This window comes from Sphaerodactylus townsendi, linkage group LG13 (genome assembly GCF_021028975.2).
Source record: "Sphaerodactylus townsendi isolate TG3544 linkage group LG13, MPM_Stown_v2.3, whole genome shotgun sequence".
NCBI classification, from domain to species: Eukaryota; Metazoa; Chordata; class Lepidosauria; order Squamata; family Sphaerodactylidae; genus Sphaerodactylus; species Sphaerodactylus townsendi.
In genome coordinates, this window is record NC_059437.1 from 12,634,463 (window position 1) to 12,648,204 (window position 13,742).

The window sequence follows — 13,742 nt, forward strand, 5'->3', positions numbered from 1 at the left end:
GGAAATAAATAAAATGTACACACTAAGAAGAACGCTTGGTCTGAATGTTTGATAGCTCCATTCACACAGTCTCCTCTCTCTTGCCAGATATTTGCCACGGCCAGAGGAGAGACCTGTATTCACCTCCAGCTTCTCAACCCCTCCCCCTCAGCCCAGGTATCCCTCATCTTCTGGCTATGACTCGGATCCCACCACATCAAGGTAAAGAGTGGAGGAGGGAGGGAGGGAGGGAGGGAGGGAGGGAGGGAGGGAAGGGCTGTTTCTCAAGTCTGTGGTTAAGGAAATCAATATACAAGTTGCTGCACTGGAATTCATTCTGGGCTTGAGCAGTGATAGTTGAGGTGACTGCCTTCCCCACGCAGCTGAAGCGACCACGTGCTAAGCTGTTACTGCATAAGTATGTGATTATTATTTATTTGATCAAATACCTCACTGGGTCTTAAACAGCCAGGGGGAGCAGTTTTGATTTTGGAGGGGAATAGCATGAAACTGTGAGGCCTTTCCCCTTGCTTCATGCCAAAGCCCTAATTGATCCACTTGACACCTTATGGCTGCTTTTGATTGAATTACCTAAATGGGGTTCTAATGAACTTGGGTGTCACACGTAGCTCGGCCTTTGACTTCCTTTCTTTTTTTTTTAAGTTAAAACATAAACTTTATTTTGATATTTTCACAATTCGTTAAAATAAAACTTCGTGAGGTTCACATACACAAGTCGATAGTAATTACACAGCAAAATAGGAACTAAAAAGAAAGAAAAACTAAATAAACAAACAACAGTGCAGAAGAGAAATCCTTGTTGCTAAACCTAAAATGTGACTTCTGATAATCAGTTGGCTAAGAAATTGAACGTAACTCTATCCTACTAAATAATAGTACTTATTTTCTCAAGGTCTTAACTGATTAATCATTGCACCATTTGCGTAAATAAATTCTAGATGAATTTCCTCTAATTTCCTTTGGGGGTAGGTGGTATAGCAAATTTAAATAATAATGATAATAATAATGATAATAATAATAAATGGTTAATCTGAAGATAATATTTGGTAAGATAGGGGAAAAAAGAGAAAAGGTTTACTTCCATTCCAATACATACCTTATTCTAAACATGAATGTATCAAGATGAGTTCTCGTTGTTGTATATTTTCTTAAAGTTATACATTTTTGTAATTTTTTTAAAATTATTTGAGAGGATTCCATAGCTCCGTGGTGGCGAACCTTTGGCACTCCAGATGTTATGGACTACAATTCCCGTCAACCCCTGCCAGCATGGCCAATTGGCAGGGGCTGATGGGAATTGTAGTCCATAACATCTGGAGTGCCAAAGGTTCGCCACCACTGCCATAGCTGTTTGCCTTTCCTGCTCCTCTCTGCCTGTAATGATAAAGACAATAAGTCTAATTCCATGTATGACCACATTTTGTGTAACCAATCCATTATAGTTGGTGTATTTCTTTGTTTCTAGAATTTTGCTGCTGTTTTGCTGCTAGAATTCTAGCTGCAGTAATTAAATGTATTATTAGATAATTATGTTTTTTTTCATTTCGTTGTTTCTTATTAAGCCTAAAAGATATAATTCAGGAGACCTTGTAAATTTTATCTTTAATATTTGTTCAATTTTTCCATGTATTTTTTTCAAAAAATTACTTATTTTTTCACACGGGGCCATTGGCTTTCTAAACAGTTTTGTGATATGCATTGCCACCAGAAGTCCTTTGAATGATTCGCACCCATGCATATGCTGTGTGTACACTCTATATCCGCTTCTCTGATGCAACCACCTCTGAAGCCATTTCTGTTCTTCTACAGCAAAGCTCTCCTCTTTGTGAAGGAGTCCATCAACAGCACAGAGATGTCCTCCACACCGCGCTACAACAGGTAAGGAAACTCAAGGGGAACGGACGGGTGGGTTCATGAGAATCACAGCCGTACATAAAGCTAAGAAGCATTTATATGCCAGTTCTGCCTGTTGTGTGAGTTTTTGGGGGCAACAGGATGGATTAAATGGATCATTTGGGGTAATTTGGGCACCAAACTGGGCTGCATGGGTTGACATTTCCACAGGACTGTAGAAATGGCTCAGCCGTGTTTAAGTGAACAAATGATAGACAGATCGGCCACTTGTGAGCAGAGTAGGAGCAGCAGTGGCGTAGAAGGTTAAGAGCTCGTGTATCTAATCTGGAAGAACCAGGTTTGATTCCCAGCTCTGCCGCCTGAGCTGTGGAGGCTTATCTGAGGAATTCAGATTAGCCTGTGCACTCCCACACATGCCAGCTGGGTGACCTTGGGCTAGTCACAGCTTTTTGGAGCTCTCTCAGCCCCACCCACCTCACAGGGTGTTTGTTGTGAGGGGGGAAGGGCAAGGAGATTGTAAGCCCCTTTGAGTCTCCTGCAGGAGAGAAAGGGGGGGATATAAATCCAAACTCTTCTTCGTCTTCTATGCTCAGTCACAGTAATGAATCTGTCTCCTTGTATCCCTCAATGACATTGTTTGCAACTTGTTGGGAATTGTTGAGTTTCTATGAGCATAGAGGCAGCCTGTGTAATATTTGGAGTACTGGACTAGGATTTGAGAGGCCTGGGTTCAGTTCCTCCCTCTGTCATAGAAACGCACTGGGAGACCCTTGATGAATCACTTACTCTGAGCCCAACCTACTGCACAAGGTTGTTGTGTGAATAAAATGGAGGAGAAGAGAACATTGTGAACAGCTTTGGTTCCTAATGGGGAGAAGAAAAGTGGGGTACAAATGGAGCGAAATTAAAAACGAGGCGCATGTCTTCTTGCCTTCCGTCTCCAGCCGCAGCATGGTTGACTTGTCTACACTGGAGAGATCGAAGTGCAGCAGCGGCAGCGGCAGCTACATGCAGTGCAGCCAGCCCACTTGGTAAGAGGGTCGTTCACACACACACACACACACACACACACACACACACACACACACACACACACACACACACACACACACGTGTGAAACTGATGGGGCAGAAACCAACTCTCAACTCACTTATGAAGAACAAAACCTGAACCATTATTACAGCGAAGGAATAGCATTTCGTGCATTTGAACAGATGTGCAGCGTCACACGTTTCAATACCCGTTCCCTCTCAGGCCACTCACGGCCATGCCTACTCTCATCGTCTTTCTTCTGGGGCAAGATGTGCTGCCTTTGCTATATTTAGATGTTCAGAGGATTTATTTGGCGAGGGGCGGGGGGAGGTGCAGGCAGAAAGGCAGAGAAGCCGGGGGGCAGTTGCAAATCAGAGACAGGGAGGGCTGGTGGCCCTGCACAGAAAGAAAGCTTTCCTGCTGCACTGAAATAAAAGTCTTTTCTTTGACCTGCCTGGAGCAAGGTGTTGGGGATGATGAGTGTGTAGCAGTCTCCTCTTATGCCCTCCCAGATAAGGCAAGATGAGGCTCAGGTCTGCCAAATGCTGATACAACCCCACAGGCGAAAGATTCCCTCTGCCCTCCCTAGCACTCAGACATGAAAACACATCACATACCTCGTTCTATATCAACTAAAGACTCTGGGATTCATATCTGGACTGCATGGGAAGAATGGTTTTAACGGCCCTCTCTCCTTCCCTGACCTCAAATGGCCCCTTTTGTCTCCTGCTCATCCTGAAATGAACAGAGCGTCTGCAGTGAGGTGAAAAGCAACTCTAAGGGGGCTGTTTGAAGGCAGGAACACTCACATAGGGGAGAAATTAAATCCTTTTTCCCTCACTGTATTGAAACTCCCTGAGCTGCTAGGGAGCGGGGAGGGGGGAGGGAGGAATCCATCCATACTGGATATCCAGTCATAGGACTTGTAGCATCTGGCCCTCTTGGAGCTTCTGAGCAAAGTGGACAGGGCAAACTAGAAGTCTTCTGCCACATGAAGGTGCCCAACAGTGCCACGTGGCTGCTGTTCCTACTCCGCTAGAAGCAAGATGAGTCCAGCACCATGGACAGTGCCTCTGAGGCTGACCTTGGGGCCTAGTAATAGCACAGGTCTGCAATGCAATTATGGGCATAGGCCACAGGTGTCAAACTTGCGGCCCTCCAGATGTTCATGAACTACAATTCCAATCAGCCCTTGCTAGTATAGCCAATGCTCATGTTGGGAGGGACTGATGGGAATTGCAGTTCATGAACATCTGGAGGGCCACGAGTTTGACACCCCTGGCATAGGCCATGGCATATAGGTGTCAAACTCGCAGCCCTCCAGATGTTATGGACTACAGTCCCCATCACCCCCTGCCAGCATCATGCTGAACAACAGGCAGAACTGGGATGATGGGAACTGTTGTCCATAACTTCCAGAGGGCTGCGAGTTTGACATCTGTGGCGTAGTGGTTAAGAGCAGGTGCACTCTAATCTGGAGAACTGGGTTTGATTCCCTGCTCTGCCACTTGAGCTGTGGAGGCTTATCTGGGGAACTAGATTAGCCTGCACATACGCCAGCTGGGTGACCTTGGGCTAGTCACAGTTCTTCTGAGCTCTCTCAGCCCCACCCACCTCACAGGGTGTTTGTTGAGGGGGGAGGAAAGGAGATTGTAAGCCCCTTTGAGTTTCCTTACAGGTGAGAAGGGGGGTTATAAATCCAAACTCTTCTTCTTCTCCTCCTACACCACTCCCAGCTGGGTGACCTTGGGCAAGGCACAGCTCTTTGGAGCTCTCTCAGCCCCACCCACCTCACAGGGTGTTTGTTGTGAGTGGGAGGGGGGAGGAAAGGAGATTGTAAGCCCCTTTGAGTCTCCTTGCAGGTAAGGAGGGGGGTTATAAATCCAAACTCTTCTTCTTCTTCTCCTCCTCCTACACCCGTGGTGGTGAACCTTTGGCACTCCAGATGTTATGGACTACAATTCCCATCAGCCCCTGCCAGCATGGCCAATTGGTCATGCTGGCAGGGGCTGATGGGAATTGTAGTCCATAACATCTGGAGTGCCAAAGGTTCGCCACCACTGTCCTACACCATTCCCAGCTGGGAGCAAGACAAACCATATGCCCGCAACAGGCACCTTCTTTTGGTTGTAGCTCTCTAAGCTATATCTGGAGCCACTTGGGTGATGAGCTGGCCATGCTGCTAAGGCCTTGATGAAAAACATCGTTGTGGTCCCTTGACTCATGGGCTCCACCTTCTCCTTCTTGTCAGGCCCACTGAAGACATCTGCACTTATTGCGGCCGGGAGATCCGCAACTGCCCTAAGATAAAAATTGAGAAATTGAACATTTGCTGCCATGAATTCTGCTTCCGGGTAAGGGCCCTCTTTTGTTTATTGAATGTATTTATTTGTACACTTGTTTCCCACCCCATCATCAAAGTCCCCGGGCTGGGTAAAAATCCACGCAGAATGATGCTGGAAAGAGAAGTGAGCTGGGAACCAAATTCACTTACCCTCTCCAGATGGAAAACCTGTTCCCATTTTAAGATCTGACGGAACAGTAGTGGCGAACCTGTGGCACGCGTGCCAGAGGTGGCACTCAGAACCCTCTTTGTGGGCATGCATGCTGTTGTCCCAGCTTGGGCACTCGGCAGTGGCATAGCGCCAAGGGGGCGAGGGGTGTGCAACGCACTGGGTGCATGCCCCTGTGGGGCCGTGGCAAGGGCGTACCAGGAGCACTCCAGGGCAGGATGGGGGCGGACGGTGGCATGGCAGGGGCACAGAGCGCACGTGTGCCCTGGATGCAGCTTCCCCTTTCTCTGCCCCTGGCACTCGGTCTCAAAAAGGTTCGCCATCACTGTGATAGAACATTGGAACTATCAGCGGAGTTGAAAGCGGAGTCACTCTGGTAAGATGCGAAGGTTTAATAGTCTTCTTGCACTCACTGCAACCTTCTACCACACTTGGAAAAGAATACTCTTCACTCAAGATGTTATTTCCATAGGAAGGTTTTACTTTAGCAGTTGCAAGGTTACACAAGTCTATTCTATACAAGACTATTAAACTATACAGAACTCTTCAGCAATAACAAAGTTGAACACATACTGAACTTAGACTCAACACAGTCTCTATCTCAACTATCTGAACTTAACATAGCATTTACAATGCATACATCCAACAGGATACTTTTCCCCGCCCAGGCATCAGCCTCTCATTGGTCTAGAGTTACAGTTGAACTAACCAATCATATTAAAGGTTAACTGTCGTTACTTCTTGCCCCTAGACTGACTGTCTCCGGCCTTTGGGTTTGCAAACTTCTGCTAACTTAGAAGATGACCTTTTAGTGAACCTTTATCTTTTTATATATATATATCATGACAGGAACTTGGTACAGCCATGCAGAATTTGGTATTGTGGGCTAGGTAACTGTTGTAACCCTGCTGAAGAACATCAATGTCTAAATTGTGACTAAAGTGTGACTGCCTCTCTTTCTCTGTCCGTAGTGTGGGATTTGCCACAAACCGATGGGAGACCTGCTGGACAAAATCTTTATTCACCGTGACATTGTCCACTGCGACAAGTGCTATGAGAAGCTCTTCTAAGTAAGTGAGGCTGCTCTTGGGTAAGCATGGCAGGGGTGGGGAAGAATACACTGGAATAGCCTACAGGCCAAACCAGAGTTGCTGGGGCTTTGCCAGACCAAGGCCCCTTCCGCACACGCAAAATAATGCGTTTTCAAACCACTTTCACAACTGTCTGCAAGTGGATTTTGCTATTCCGCACAGCTTCACAGAGCACTGAAAGCAGTTTGAAAGTGCATTATTCTGCATGTGCGGAATGAGCCTAAGTTTCGGCTGCAGCTTGCCTTCCTAACTGCCTCTTCTTTGCGGGCAGTAGTGTTTGGTCATGTGATAGCTCAGTCTTGCTTTTGGCAGTAGGCAAATAATAGTACCTGCCTGCCTTGCTGGGTGATCATAAGGATTACTGAAATAATGGATGCAACGTACTTTGAACACTCTAAAGCGTTCTAAACATTCTGAGAAGTCATATAGAAACATCTGTACGGAGGCGGCAAACGGCGAGGATGCTTCCGGCTGCTCTCTCCAAAATCACCAGTTCTTCTCTCCCTCCTACGCTGCTCATGGCATAAGCCAGAATGGACCCTTCCTTGGCTGGCAGTTTACGGTGGCAGATGGGTTTTGCAACAAACTGCATGTATCTCTGCCCGTGGCCTATTACCACCATTCTGTAATGCCCCATTCATTGTTCTTCTGGCTTGAGCCATGGCTTGCGGAATTAATCTTCAGATCGGCTCATCTATTCCTTCTCCAATTTTTTCCCCTTAGGATTTCCTGGTCAGAAGTGGCAGCCAGAAAGAAGACTGCCTGCAGCCCCACCGTGAGCCGGGATATTTCCAGTGCCTTAGCAGCATTTGTTCGCATTTAGGATTTATCTTTTTGCCACCTTTTCCCCTGGGAAAGTGATTCACGTCCACTAGTTTACTGAATAAGGGCAGATCCTGACAGAAACAAACAAACACACACACAAAAGAGAGGCACTTGCCAAAGAAATGGCTGAAATTCTAAGGTACTGGGCAGACGATTTGCCTTTAGGGCGATTTGTGGTGCCCAGCCGTTCTCAGAAACCAGCACAGCAGAATACCCCAGAGAGTGGCCCCCGATTGTTTTTCATTTTGCTTTAGCACTGCTGCGGTAGAACTCTGAATTTGACAGGAGCAGTGGTGTGAGAGATGCTTAGTGCTATTCCCTTGGGCTGTTTTTCCTATCCAAATCACTCTCCTAAACTGCTTTTCTCCCTGCAGAAGAAGAAAAAAAGATATACAGTATATTTTTGCAGTATAGGTAGTGTTTCAACTGGCAACTGCACTCTGTTTGGGTCTTTTCTCCTCAATCTCTTTGACACGGCCTGGGCCTGCAATATCTGTTTTGTCCTGCAGCCCCTGATAGGAAAAGGGAAGGAACAGCCGTGACTTACCGCGGCTGCCATTACTGATGGGGAAGGGACAGCCTCCGTGGTGCTGCCCCCTCCCCCTTGCCTTGCGAGCTCCGCTATGCTTGCGAGGCTTTGGCTTGGGAGGTGGGGCCGGGCGGCCTATTTAAACCTGTGCCCGGCCTCCCCACCTCTCCATTTCCTGAACCGTGCGTGTTTATGGCCAAGTCGATCAGACAATTCAGAAGATCAGCTGGCCAGTCTCACAGTTAAGCTCAGAGAAGGCTGCTAATCTCCAAGTGGGATACCACTGAGAAATTTTCTGCATTGCTGAGCATCAGTAAGACTAGTTGCTGTGCAGGTTCATCACATGATGATTCAAGCCCCACAAGGTGATTGGCATGCAGTGCTCCAGCGTCCTTTTTCTGGGCCTAGTACCAATTTGTGTCACCACCATCGCTGCCTCCATGCATGCACACTCAAAAATCATGCAGGAGGAAAAACCCTTCATTTTTGCATTGATATAAGCATAGCCATATTAGTCTATTGCAGCAAAATAAAACAGGAACCCAGTGGCACTTGAGAGACTAACGGTATTTATTCTAGCTGTGACTCTGGAAAGCTCACGCTGGAATAAATGTTCTTGTCTCCTGGAGACAAGGAGCCAAGATCGCGACGAACAGAAAAACGCGGCTTGCCGACTGCTCTGATTTGTAACTTTTATGTAACCAAAGGTGTTTTGCCTGGATATCCTTGGTAATTGGACTTGACATCAGACAGGATTTCTTTCGGCATCTTTCTGTCCTCATTAATTGACTGCTGGAGTACACAAAAGTGGACACTACACCAAAGGGAGCTGGTGTGATTTGGCTGCTTGGAGTAGTTTCCTAATTAGGAGGGACTTCAGAGAAAATGGGGAGGAAAAGGAGACCCAGGCGTCCAGAAGGCAGCTCAACTGTACTTTGTTATCTTTTATGATGCTGCTAGACTCCTGTATTTATAAGTAGACCCAACAATAGTAATGTGCGTGCAGTTTCCGGGGGAAGGTTAACATTTATGTTTCCAGGGGAAGGGCAACGTTTATCAGAATTATGATTACTGAGAAACTGTAGCTTAGCAATTTCAGGTCTCACTAAAGTAGACCCATTTATCTCCCTCCCCTGGCCCCCGCATGGGTCTCAGCTGACATCGTTTGAAACACAGTGGCTTTAACCGAGTTGAGTTAGGCATCTAGCTGCAAGCCAAGGAGTGTGCCGGAAACAAAGGTCATCAAGCATTGGACATATATTTGTAAACTAGCTCTGCTTAACTCTGATTCTCTTCCTTCAAGGAGGCTCATCATAAAACAGGCATACAAATGTCCAAACTCCAGTAGAGTCCTTGGTAAAGGAGAAATGATATATTGACAGAAATAACCGCCATACTTTGATGGTTGTTTTCAAGACAAAACTTTGATCTCCTTTCATTTGGTCTTCAGATCTTTCCAAGGTATCTCCAGAACATCCAAAATCACCAGACCTTGGAGATAAAAAGCTCAGTAACTGTGCATCTTGTTTGCATCTTTGGTCAATATTTACCATTTTGGCAGACTTCCTTTCTGCAGGCCTCCCTCTCCTTTAAAATCTGATTTTGTGTTTTTTCCCAGCAATAGGTAAATTTTAGAAGCTGACTAATGGATTGCTTAATTCCCTCAATAAACTGCTTTGGGAAGGGACTGTCTGGGGGGGAGGGCGTTGTAGATTTTAGCTTCATTGTCTTGGTTTGCCAGTCTGTTTTCTTTGAAATAAATTCTTAACCACATACTGTTCTAATAAACATTAAAGTGTTATGCACAATGAGTGGATCCAAGTTTTTCATTTAATCAGTTGTGTAATTTACCTCTTGGTGGTCTGGAAAGACAAAAATCTAAAAAAAAACCCCTTAATAACAATAATGGCAAGTTCATATTGCAGCTGTTCTAATTGGCTTCAGAATTGGAAGAAAGAAATCCAAATCCACCCCCCCCGCCCCCCCAACCCTACCATTAAGCTCACAAGGTGATCTTGGGTCGAACCCTACTTCACAGTGCTACTGTGAAATACAGAAAGGGAGAATAACATAGGCTGCCTTGAATTCCTTGGAGCAAAATTGGGAAGTAAAAAGTGAAAAGCTGAAACACCTGGTGAGCATTTTCTAAATGTTTGCAAATCTCAGCATGTTTGGAAATTATTGTTCCATTGCAATGTTCCAAGAAAGGAAAGCAAAAAAAGTAAGATTTTTATTTATCTTTTGATTCATAACCCGCCCTTCCCCGCAGAGCTCAGGGCGGTGCAACATGGTTGGAAAGGGGAATAACTTTGCAGCTTTTTGTGACTTTGCAAAAATGAAAAATCCAACCCAAACACTGCATGACTGTTTGAACTCTGCAACTGTATAGAAGAGGACCCCTGGGTTAAAGAAGAATGATATAAAATGGGCAGAGGGCAAGTTTATTTAAATTACTTATTTACAATGTTTCTACCCCCCCCCCTCAAAAAAACCCAGTGACCCACCATAGATTGAAAGATTTCAATTACAAAACAATAAATCCAGAACAAATGAAAAAATGCACAGTTATCTTGTGGGAAGGGTGTACGGAACGGCTGGCTTGTTCACCCTCTTCTCAGGCATTCCCAATACTCCAAGAAACTCAGTCAGGGGGCATAGCAAAGAGCAAGATTGCAGGACAGGAGACAGTTCATCAGGCACAGTCAAAGGGTCATTCCATGACCCATGAGGGTTGTTTTCTTTTACAAACACCAGAGGAACCCTATATTATAGGCTGTATCTGGCCCCATTGTGTGGATTTGGTTAGCTACATGGAGGCAGGGGTGGAGCGAGGACAAACTGCGCCCAGGGCACGTGTGCGCTCTGTGCCCCTGTCCTGCCCTGGAACGCCCCTGGAATGCCCCCTCCACTGCCCAGCCATGCTGCCGCCGCCGCTCTGCCTGGAGCGTTGTGCCCGCCTGCTCCGTTGGTGCTACGCCATTGCATGGAGGTCAAATTTTGGTTATTGGAAACAGGAACTCACAGTGGAGTAGAAACAGTTTTACATAGAGGGTGAGGAGAGAAAGGATTTGCAAGAGATGCAAATATTTTATCCACCAAAGAGAAATATGGCAGTGTATTCTCTCACACACAAAATATGGGTGCATAGCCAACCATCCACAAATTCTGTCTAGTAAAACTTTGTCCTTTCCCGTGCAGCAGTCTACTAACCCCTCCTCCTTGAAATTTATTCCCTGGGGATCAGCCAACCCCTTAGGACCACAATGAGAGGTAAAGAAGGGGTTCAAAGTGGAAGGAGGGAATTAGCAGAAATCTCCACACATGCCCCACCACAAAGAAAAATGCTGTTCCTTTGGAACTGTGTCCCAAATAATCAAAACATGTGACCTCCCCACAACAGAAGTGCACTAGTCCAAGTGTGCATTTACTGGATAACAGCAACAAACTGTTTTAGGGAGGTTTGTGAGCAGTGGTGGGATCCAAAAATTTTAGTAACAGGTTCCCATGGTGGTGAGATTCAAACTGTGGCGTAGCGCCAATGGGGCTGGGTGTGGCATGACAGGGGCGTGGGCGGGCATTCCAGGGGCGGGGCATTCCTGGGCAGGGCTGTGGCAAGGACGCAGCCGCTGCGCCGGTCCTTGGGCGGGAAACAAATGCACGCAGGCGCAGGCTGCCACGCACGCCGGTGCACCTCCTGCTAGACTGCTTCAAGTTCTGCACGCTACTGCTGAAAGGAGGGGTGTAACTAAGCCAAAAATCACGTGGCAAAATCACCAATCAGTAACCCCCTCTCGGCACACATAAATAATTAGCAACCTACTCTCGGGAACCTGTGAGAACCTGCTGGATCCCACCTCTGCTTGTGAGTAACCCCACCTGATAGAGAGGGCAGAAAGACCTTTGCACAGGATGTTGGAGTCATGGTTGTTATTTTAGAGCCAGCCTGCACTACCACACGAATACATCCCAAGGAAGTGTGCTATGCATATCACCTCCCCTCTGCCTCGCCAATTTCCAAACCAAATAATGTAATGCCTTATTAGGACCAGCTAATATTTCACAAGGTGTGTGCAAAACCGAGGGGTGGGGAAATGTTTCAAGGCATGATAGAGAAAGAGCACCCGGTCTGTTGTTGAAGCGTCTCAACATGACATTACACAAGAGGTGAACACGTTCCAGACTTAATTGGATTAATGGTATTGGGAGCAAAACAGATTTGCAGATGCACAAAGAGCTACTAGGCCAGAGAAGCAAAATCGATGTGCATGACGTAACCAGCGCTGAAGCTTTCAGTTAAAAAGCAAATATTTTTCTTCGTTGGTTAAAATAAAACAACAGATTTCTGAGGTGTCGTTTCAGTTCCCGGCTGCAAAAAAACAAAAAGAAGGCACAGTCAAGCCTGAAGTGATTTAATGTGGCAGAAGCGTTTGCACAAGACAACCCGCTTCATCCAACTTCATGACGGCTGATGAAGTTAGCTCCAGTCCACGACAGGTTTTGCCACAATAAATCAGACTTGATGATGCCACAAGACTCTGAGCACGTCCGCAGATCAATCTGAACCACAGCCCAGCCCGGCCAAGGGAGGATGTCAATGTAACCCATGCCATTTTAGTATTTGTGTTTTAGTTGGATCTTGGGGGCAAGAGCTCAATGAACATGTGCAGTGCTGTATTACCAACTGCAAGAGCCCCCGCCCCAGAGGTGGGACCCAGCAGGTTCTCACCAGTTCCCGAGAGTGGGTTACTAATTATTTGTGTGTGCCGAAAGGGGGTTACTAATTGGGTCCGCTTTTCCATCGCCATGCCCTCATCTCCCCGAGAGGCATACTGCCTTTGAACGTGAAGGTTCCATATAGCAATTGCGACTAATAATGTAACTCCCTGAACTGGGTTAATCCCTTTCAGGTACTGCAATTCATTGATTCTCAGCCTTTCGTACCTTTTATCTCACCAGTCTCTATCAAAGAACCTGTGTGTTTCACCATTGCTCTGTTCAGATTTGTGAGTTGGGGCATTTTCTATAATGTGATGATGATTTAGAAATGACCTGGTGCAAAAAAATTTTTGGAGTCGTGGTGGGGTGGCTGCCCATGGGGGGGCATCCAACTCAGGTTTTGCCCAGGGCTCAGGTTTGCCTAGGTACGCCTCTGCCCCCTTTGCTGAGAGTGGGCTGGCGAGGGAACCTGTTATTAAATTTTTTGGATCCCACCACTGACCCGCCCTCCTCAGTTGATCCAGCCTGCAACAGGAGAAGGAAGGCCCACAGCTTAGCTGAGGGAATGGCTTAATTTTTTACAAGCCCAAGTTGAAGAAAGACTGTCAGCAGCTACAACCTATGCAGAAGAACAGACGGGACAAAAACCCCTGCATTATTGTGTTGACTCTCTCACTTTTCTTTATTCACTGGGTACTGTTAGTCACTGTAACTATTTTGAGCGCTTTTCTTGAAAAACACTGAAGATTTTGTATAATTCAGTTGCAGAGGCATACTGGTGGAAAATGGTACAGGGGCAAGTCCTTATTTTGTCGGGCCCATTTACTGCTTCAGCAGCCAAGAGTCGCTTTGCTGGGGAGCCTGCAGCTGGCTGTTGACTACCAAGTGGCCACCCCAAGCGTGAGGTGAGCAGTCCTGCTCCAGGTGATCCAAGGCACAATTGAAAACCACCAAGGCCGGACTCGAGCGGCCAAAGAAAGGGCTGAAGTCAGCAAAGCGCTCCTCCAAAAGCCTTTCGCCATGGCTTAGGTAGTAGTGGTGGCTGCTGCCAAGTTGCCCCCCCCCATCAGAGGTTGCACCTGCTCAGTGAGGGGTGCTTGGCAACCCACAGCATGCTCCCGACCTGGCGCTGGCTACTGCCAGGCCACCCCCCCCACCTCCATCAGAGACTATGCCCGCTA

General features: G+C 46.7%; 1 protein-coding gene across 1 annotated transcript in view; it reads left to right on the forward strand.

Annotated features, from left to right (window-relative positions):
- The window catches only part of ZNF185 (zinc finger protein 185 with LIM domain), an 89,779-nt gene extending 80,126 nt beyond the window's left edge, over positions 1 to 9,653 (forward strand). Inside the window, exons 10-15 of the mRNA XM_048513803.1 lie at positions 88 to 201; positions 1,810 to 1,878; positions 2,799 to 2,885; positions 5,139 to 5,241; positions 6,372 to 6,470; positions 7,215 to 9,653. Coding sequence (XP_048369760.1) covers positions 88 to 201; positions 1,810 to 1,878; positions 2,799 to 2,885; positions 5,139 to 5,241; positions 6,372 to 6,470 — 472 coding nt within the window. The 3' untranslated portion in view covers positions 7,215 to 9,653. The remainder of the gene's footprint in view (positions 1 to 87; positions 202 to 1,809; positions 1,879 to 2,798; positions 2,886 to 5,138; positions 5,242 to 6,371; positions 6,471 to 7,214) is intronic.
- Positions 9,654 to 13,742: the final 4,089 nt, after the last annotated feature.